Here is an 8,858-nt window from a genome sequence, read left to right as displayed (position 1 = left end):
GAGGGAGGGACAGGAGGGACTGGAGGGGAGGGACGGGGGGACCGGGAGTGAGGGACAGGGGTGGGGAGGGACAAGGGGTCCGTGAGGGAGGGACAGGGGTGGGGAGGAAGGACAGGGGTTGTGGGGAACAACAGGAATCCAGGGGGAAGGACAGGGGGCTGGAGGGAGGGACAGGGATGTGGAGGGAAGGACGGGGGGTCCTGGGGAAGGACAAGGAGTATGGAGGGGAGCACAGGGGTCTGGGGAAGGACAGGGGGGCTCAGGGGGAAGGACAGGGGGACCTGAGAGGAGGACAGGGATCAAAGGGGAAGGACAGGGAGTCTGGAGGGGAGCACAGGGGTCTGGGGAAGGACAGGAGGGCTCAGGGGGCAGGACAGGGATCCAGGGGGAAGGGCAGGGGTTCTGGAGGGGAGCACAGAAGTCTGAGGAAGGACAGGGGGTCCTGGGGAAGGACAGGGGGCTGGAGGAAGGGACAGGGATGTGGAGGGAAGGACAGGGGTTCTGGAGGGAAGGACAAAGGTCTGGAGGGAAGGACAAAGGTCTGGAGGGAAGGACAGGGGTTCTGGAGGGAAGGACAAAGGTCTGGAGGGAAGGACAAAGGTCTGGAGGGAAGGACGGGGGGTCCTGGGGAAGGACAAGGAGTCTGGAGGGGAGCACAGGGGTCTGGGGAAGGACAGGGGGGCTCAGGGGGCAGGACAGGGATCCAGGGGGAAGGGCAGGGGGTCCTGAGAGGAGGACAGGGATCAAAGGGGAAGGACAGGGAGTCTGGAGGGGAGCACAGGGGTCTGGGGAAGGACAGGACGGCTCAGGGGGAAGGACAGGAATCCTGGAGGAAGGACAGGGAATCTAGAAGGGAGTACAGGGGTCTGGGAAGGGCAGGGGGTCCTGGGAGGAGGAGAGGGGCCCCTAAGGGGGGACATGCCCAGCTGGGCACGTGTGTGAGGGTCGCTGTCAGTGCCCACACTCAAGCGCTGCCAGGAAGGATCAAACCACTCCAAAAGGGCTTTGAAAACTCAAAAGACTGGAGGTTTTCTTTTTTTTTTTTTCACTTCTCCAATTCATCCTGGAAATCTTAGAAGGAGCCAAGAGGAGGCACCTCCTCAGATGTGCGAGAGGAGGGGAGAGAAGGAGCGAAGGGGATGAAAGGCGAGGCTTGACCAGCTCCGGGCACCCCGCTGTGGGCACAGCGCTGCCCTCGCCTCCCCCTCGCCTCAATCACCCGCATTTACCCCCGGGCAGGCTCTGCCAAAGCAACCCCGAGCTGGGAAAAGGCTGGAAAAACTTCCAGGTCACTTATCAGAGCCCCGGGGCAGCCACTCAACCTTCCCCTGCCTCGCAAAAGTGTCACCATCGTGTCACTGCGGTGCCCTCTGGCACCAGTGCCAGGCTGAGCCTGCACTTTGCTCCCAGTTCCGCTGGGGAGGGACTGGGACACCCAGAGCCGGCTGGGAATGCCAGGGAAAAATCCATCAGGGAACAGACTGGAGGCTTGGGGAGGGGACCAGGCTGAGAAAGGAGCAAATCAGAGAGGAAAAGGCACAAAAAAAGCAGCAAAATATCCCGTGAGAGTGGGAAAAAAAGGGTCAAAATATGATGTGAGAGTGGGGAAAAATGGGTAAAAATATCCTGTGAGGGTGGGGGAAAAAGGGTCAAAATACCCTGTGAGAGTGGGGAAAAATGGGTAAAAATATGATGTGAGAGTGGGGAAAAAAGGGTCAAAATATGATGTGAGAGTGGGGAAAAAAGGGTGAAAATATCCTGTGAGAGTGGGGAAAAAAGGGTCAAAAATCCTGTTGAGAGTGGGGAAAAAAGGGTTAAAATATCCTGTTGAGAGTGGGAAAAAAGGGTCAAAATATGATGTGAGAGTGGGAATAAAAGGGTCAAAATACCCTGAGAGAGTGGGAAAAAAAGGGTTAAAATATGATGTGAGAGTGGGGAAAAAAGGGTCAAAATAATCTGTGAGAGTGGAAAAAAAGCAGCAAAATATCCTGTGAGAGTGGGAAAAAAAGGGTCAAATTATCCTGTCAGAGTGGGGAAAAAGGGTTAAAATATGATGTGAGAGTGGGAAAAAAAGGGTAAAAATATCCTGTGAGGGTGGGGGAAAAAGGGTCAAAACACCCTGTGAGAGTGGGAAAAAAAGGGTTAAAATACCATCTGAAAGTGGGGAAAAAAGGGTCAAAATAATCTCTGAGGGTGGGAAAAATGGGTAAAAATATCCTGTGAGAGTGGGAAAAAAAAGGGTCAAAATAATCTGTGAGAGTGGAAAAAAAAAGGGTCAAAATATCCTGAGAGAGTGGGGAAAAAAAGGGTCAAAAAGGGTAATTTTCAGGTGTTTTGTTGCAGTGACTTTCACTGGGCTGGGATTGAGGGAAGGGCTCAGGAACCCCAAGGAAATAAAGGAATAAAAGCCCTTTTGCCAACAGGACATCAGGGGAACACACAGGGGTGGGTTTGGGATCAAACCAGCCTGGAATTCCCACCAGGAATTGGCATTCCATGGCCTGGGGAAACACTGGAAAGGGGTTGGATTTTTTTTCAGGATAAATCCCTCCTGGATTGACCCTTTGGAATGTTTTTCTGGAGAGTCAAGTCCTTCATTTGATGCCTTTAAGGGAATTTAACCAAGGGAATGTCACATTAAATGATGAGAAAAGGAATCAAATCAACCTCCTGAAATTCTTGGAATAAACAGCTCCAGAACAACCTCCCAACCTCAGGAAAAAAACCCCCCCAATCCTCTTCCCAAAACTTCAATGCTTAAAAAAATAAGGAACAAACAAGTTGTATTTTATTTACAGACTGAAGGAAATTAATAGAATTTGGATTTTTTTTTCTGTTATTTTTTTTTTGATGACGACACGACCCAAAATGGCAAAAATTGTGGTTGAAAATTTGGTTATTTGGATTTTTTTTTTCTGTTATTTTTTTTGATGACGACACGACCCAAAAATGGCAAAAATTGTGGTTGAAAATTTGGTTTTTTTTTGGTTTTTTTTTATCCTCCCCCAGAGAACTGGAAGGGGATTGGCAAGTCTGTGGTTTGTGCCAGGGGGGTGATTGTAGTGCTGAGAAACCTCCTGAAATTCTTGGAATAAACAGCTCCAGAACAACCTCCCAACCTCAGAAAAAACCCCCCAATCCTCTTCCCAAAACTTCAATGCTTAAAAAAATAAGGAACAAACAAGTTGTATTTTATTTACAGACTGAAGGAAATTAATAGAATTTGGATTTTTTTTTTTCTGTTATTTTTTTTTGATGACGACACGACCCAAAATGGCAAAAATTGTGGTTGAAAATTTGGTTATTTGGATTTTTTTTTCCTGTTATTTTTTTTGATGACAACACGACCCAAAATGGCAAAAATTGTGGTTGAAAATTTGGTTATTTTTTTTTTATCCTCCCCCAGAGAACTGGAAGGGGGGTTGGCAAGTCTGTGGTTTGTGCCAGGGGGGTGATTGTAGTGCTGAGAAATCCCAAAGGTTGGCACCTTTGGAGTTGGATAAACTCAGCCTGAAGCTCTGAAATCCTGGAATTCAGTGGGAAAAAAAAACAGGCACTGCAATGTCAGCTGGAGGTCAGAGCTCTGGCACCACCTCTTGGGTTTTGGAGACAGTCCCTTGGATTTGGAATTTAAACATAAAATAAAGAAAAAAAAAAAACAAAAAAAAAAAAACAAAACAACCCAACCAGAGCAGCACAAAGTTTTGAGTGTGGAAAAGGAAAGATTTGCTGTTTTATCTCAATAAAATCCACATTTTTTTTTTTTTAAGAGGTGGGAATGTGGATGGGAATCCCTGGATTGTTCCTGTGGGGTTTTTTTTTTTTTTTTTTTTGGTGTTGTTTTTTTTCCCCCCCACATTTCCTTCCCCAAAAAAATCACCCAGCAGGGGCATGGAGAGATTTCTTTGGGGGTGACCTCAAGGAGGGAATGGCACAAAATCAGGGGAAGAAGAGACTGAGAAAAGCAGTTCCAGAAGGTTTCACAGTCAAAAAAAAAAGCACAATTGTCTCCCCAAAGTGGCCCCTCCTCAGTAATAAGGTCTCCGTGGGTTGTTCTGTGGGGAAGAAGGAGAGAAAAAAAACCATCACAATTTTGGGGGGGTTTCACCCTCCAGCTGAGCTGAGCTGGTTGAAAAAGGCACAGAAATGGATATTCTGAGGGTTTGTCCCCGAAATTTGGCAGCTGGGGGGTTTGGATGGGAAAAAAAGTGGAATTTTTTGGGTGGGTGGGTCTGAATTTGGGGGGAAAATGAGGATTTTTGGGGGAAAAATGAGGATTTTGGGGGGTGGAAAATGAGGATTTTGGGGGGTGGGAAATGAGGATTTTGGGGGGAAATGAGGATTTTGGGGGAAATGAGGATTTTGGGGGGGGGAAATGAGGATTTTATTGGGGAAAATGAGGATTTTGGGGGGGAAAATGAGGATTTTATTGGGGAAAAATGAGGATTTTGGGGGGGGAAAATGAGGATTTTGGGGGAGAAAAAGAGGGATATTTTTTGGGGTGAAATGAGGATTTGGGGGAGAAAAATGAGGATTTTTGGGGGGAAATGAGGATTTGGGGAGAATGAGGATTTTGGGGGGGGGAAATGAGGATTTTTTGGGGAAAATGAGGATTTTTTGAGGAAAATGAGGATTTTGGGGGGGAAATGAGGATTTGGGGGGAAATGAGGATTTTGGGGGAGGGAAATGAGGATTTTGGGGGAGAAATGAGGATTTTTTGGGGAAAATGAGGATTTTGGGGGGGAAATGAGGATTTTGGGGGGGGGGAAATGAGGATTTTGGGGGGAAATGAGGATTTTTTGGGAAAATGAGGATTTGGGGGGAAAATGAGGATTTTGGGGGGAAATGAGGATTTTTTTGGGAAAATGAGGATTTGGGGGGAAAATGAGGATTTTGGGGGGGGAAATGAGGATTTTGGGGGGAGGGAAATGAGGATTTTGGGGGGGGAAATGAGGATTTTGGGTGGAAAATGAGGATTTTGGGGGGGGGGAAATGAGGATTTTTTTGGGGAAAATGAGGATTTGAAAATGAGGATTTTGGGGGGGAAATGAGGATTTTGGGGGAAATGAGGATTTTTGGGGGGGAAATGAGGATTTTTTTGGGGAAAATGAGGATTTTTTTGGGGAAAATGAGGATTTTGGGGGAGGAAAATGAGATTTTGGGGGGGGGAAATGAGGATTTTGGGGGGGAAATGAGTATTTTGGGGGGGGAAATGAGGATTTTTGGGGGGGAAATGAGGATTTTTTTGGGAAAATGAGGATTTTGGGGGGGGAAATGAGGATTTTTGGGGGGAAAATGAGGATTTTGGGGGGAAAATGTAGGATTTTGGGGGGGGGAAAATGAGGATTTTGGGGGGAAAATGAGGATTTTGGGGGGGGAAATGAGGATTTTGGGGGAAAATGAGGATTTTGGGGGGAAAATGAGGATTTTGGGTGGGAAATGAGGATTTTGGGGGGAAATGAGGATTTTGGGGGGGGAAAATGAGGATTTTGGGGGGGGGGAAATGAGGATTTTGGGGGGGGAAATGAGGATTTTGGGGGGAAATGAGGATTTGGGGGGGGAAATGAGGATTTTGGGGGGGGGGAAATGTGGATTTTGGGGGAAATGAGGATTTGGGGGGGGAAATGAGGATTTTGGGGGGGAAATGAGGATTTTGGGGGGGAAAATGAGGATTTTGGGGGGGAAATGAGGATTTGGGGTGGAAATGAGGATTTTGGGGGGGGGGAAATGAGGATTTGGGTGGAAAATGAGGATTTTGGGGGGGGGAAAATGAGGATTTTTTGGGGAAAATGAGGATTTTGGGGGGGGAAAATGAGGATTTGGGGGGAAAATGAGGATTTGGGGGGGAAAATGAGGATTTGGGGGGGAAAATGAGGAGTTGGGGGGGAATGAGGATTTTGGGGGGGGAAATGAGGATTTGGGGGGAAAATGAGAATTTTGGGGGGGGAAATGAGGATTTTTGGGGGGAAAATGAGGATTTTGGGGGGAAAATGAGGATTTTGGGGGGGGAAATGAGGATTTTGGGGGAGGGAAATGAGGATTTTGGGGGGGGAAATGAGGATTTTGGGGGGGGAAATGAGGATTTTGGGGGGAAATGAGGATTTTGGGGGGGGAAATGAGGATTTTGGGGGGAAAATGAGGATTTTGGGGGGGAAATGAGGATTTTGGGGGGGAAATGAGAATTTTGGGGGGGGGAAATGAGGATTTTGGGGGGGGGAAATGAGGATTTTGGGGGGGAAATGAGGATTTTGGGGGGGGAAATGAGGATTTTGGGGGGGGAAATGAGGATTTTGGGGGGGAAATGAGGATTTTGGGGGGGGGAAATGAGGATTGTGGGGGGGAATGAGGATTTGGGGTGGGAATGAGGATTTTGGGGGGGAATGAGAATTTTGGGGGGGGGAATGAGGATTTTTTGGGGAAAATTAGGATTTTTGGGGAAAATGAGGATTTTGGGGGGGAAAATGAGGGATTTTGGGGGGGAAATGAGGATTTTGGGGGGGAAATGGAGGATTTTGGGGGGGGGGAATTGTGGATTTTGGGGGGGGAATGAGGATTTTTGGGGGGGGAAATGTGGTTTTTGGGGGGGGAAATGTGGTTTTGGGGGGGAAAATGTGGATTTTGGGGGGGGAATGAGGGGATTTTGGGGGGAAATGTGGAGGTTTGGGGGGGGGAATTTGAGGATTGGGGGGAATGAGGTTTTGGGGGGGGAAATGAGGATTTTTTGGGGAAAATGTGGATTTTGGGGGGGGGAATGAGGATTTTTTGGGGAAAATGGGATTTGGGGGGGAATGAGGATTTGGGGGGGAAATGAGGATTTTGGGGGGGGTAATGGGATTTGGGGGGGGGGAATGAGGTGTTGGGGGGGGGAAATGTGGATTTTGGGGGAAATGAGGATTTTGGGGGGAATGAGGGTTTTTTGGGGGAAATGAGGATTTTGGGGGTGGAATGAGGGGTTTTTTGGGGAAATGAGGTTTTTGGGGGGGGGGGAAATGAGGATTTTGGGGGGGGAATGAGGATTTTTTTGGGAAAATGAGGATTTTGGGGAGTGCAAAGGGTCAGTTTTAGGGTTAAACAACAGCAATTCTGGGGCATCTGGAGGGTGAAAAGCAGGAAATTTGGAGTTTGGGGGCTCAGTGGATCTGGCTCTGCCCCGCCCTGGGTTATCCCAGCCCCATTCCTGCCCTCCCAGCCCCATTCCTGCCATCCCAGCCCCATTCCTGCCCCACCAGGGCTATCCCAGCCCCTCTCCTGCCCCCCTGGGTTATCCCAGCCCCATTCCTGCCTCCCCTGGCTTATCCCAGCCCCTCTCCTGTCCCCCCTGGGCAGCCCCAGCCCCATTCCTGCCCTCCCAGCCCCTCTCCTGCCCCCCCAGGGCTATCCCAGCCCCTCTCCTGCCCTCCCAGCCCCTCTCCTGTCCCCCCTGGGATATCCCAGCCCCATTCCTGCCCTCCCAGCCCCACTCCTGCCCCCCCCTGGGCTATCCCAGCCCCATTCCTGCCCTCCCTGGGTTATCCAGCCCCTCTCCTGCCCCCCATGCGGCTACCCCAGCCCCTCTCCTGCCCCCCTGGGTTACCCCAGCCCCATTCCTGTGCCCCTGGATGGTCCCAGCTCCCCTCTGGGCTATCCCAACCTCATTCCTGTCCCCCCTGGGCTATCCCGGCCCCATTTCTGCCATCCCAGCCCACTCCTGACCCCCTGGGCTATTCCAGCCTCATTCCTGCCCCCCCGGGCTATCCCAGCCCCTCTCCTGCCCCCCCGGCAGCCCCAGCCCCTCTCCTGCCCCCCCTGGGCAGCCCCAGCCCCTCTCCTGCCCCCCCTGGGCTATCCCAGCCCCCTCTCCTGCCCCCCCTGGGCTATCCCAGCCCCTCTCCTGCCCCCCTGGGCAGCCCAGCCCCTCTCCTGCCCCCCTGGGCAGCCCAAGCCCCTCTCCTGCCCCCCCTGGGCTATCCCAGCCCCTCTCCTGCCCCCCCCGGGCAGCCCCAGCCCCTCTCCTGCCCCCCCGGGCAGCCCCAGCCCCTCTCCCGTGCCCTCACCAGCGGGTTGGGGCGGAACCGATACGCCAACATCATCCTCTTGCGGAAAGCCTCGTACTCGTCGTCCTCCTTGCTGAGCTCTGCGGGGCGGTCGATGCCAAAGCCGGCGCCATCCACGGCCGTGATGCCCCTGGGGGGACAGGGACAGGGTGGCACAGGGGTGGCACAGGGGTGGCACAGCTCCTGCCACCAGGAATAACCTGCTGGAGTCACAGACAGGGACCTGCAACTCCCTGGATCAGCTTCCCGGATCAGCAAGGCTTGTGGCTGGCACAAGGGAGCAGGAAGGGCACCAGGGTTGGGTTTGGGAATGGCAGGAATGGCACTAGGATTGGGTTTGGGAATGGCAGGAAGGGTACCAGGATTGGGTTTGGGAAGAGCAGGGATTGGGTTTGGGAAGAGCAGGAATGGCACCAGGATTGGGTTTGGGAATGGCAGGAATGGCACCAGGATTGGGTTTGGGAAGAGCAGGAATGGCACCAGGATTGGGTTTGGGAATGGCAGGAATGGCACCAGGATTGGGTTTGGGAAGAGCAGGAATGGCACCAGGATTGGGTTTGGGAATGGCACCAGGATTGGGTTTGGGAATGGCACCAGGATTGGGTTTGGGAATGGCACCAGGATTGGGTTTGGGAACAGCAACACCTCCCTCCCTGCAGGGACTGGAATGGTTGAACCACACACTTGGCTTCCCTCCTGACTGGGATCAATTCCCTTTCCTTCTCATCAGCTCCAAAAGCACCAGAGATGCTCCAGGCCCACGTTCTCCTTCCTTGGGAATTTGAACCTGGATTTGCCCACCTTTGGCCCCTCTGAACCAATAAC

At 51.4% G+C, this 8,858-nt stretch overlaps 1 protein-coding gene across 3 annotated transcripts in view; it reads right to left on the bottom strand.

Moving 5' to 3' along the window:
• Window positions 1–3,170: 3,170 nt before the first annotated feature.
• Window positions 3,171–8,858, bottom strand: part of SUGP1 (SURP and G-patch domain containing 1) — a 31,985-nt gene continuing 26,297 nt past the window's right edge. For all 3 annotated transcript variants that reach the window (XM_071578387.1, XM_071578389.1, XM_071578388.1), the window contains exons 13-14: window positions 8,034–8,163; window positions 3,171–4,055 (exon numbers count right to left, since the gene is read on the bottom strand). In XM_071578387.1, the coding sequence (XP_071434488.1) occupies window positions 4,029–4,055; window positions 8,034–8,163 (157 nt within the window). In that variant the 3' untranslated portion in view covers window positions 3,171–4,028. The remainder of the gene's footprint in view (window positions 4,056–8,033; window positions 8,164–8,858) is intronic.

The sequence above is a fragment of the Pithys albifrons genome, chromosome 27, assembly GCF_047495875.1.
Source record: "Pithys albifrons albifrons isolate INPA30051 chromosome 27, PitAlb_v1, whole genome shotgun sequence".
Taxonomy (NCBI): domain Eukaryota; kingdom Metazoa; phylum Chordata; class Aves; order Passeriformes; family Thamnophilidae; genus Pithys; species Pithys albifrons.
This window is presented reverse-complemented; position numbering and strand designations above follow the sequence as displayed.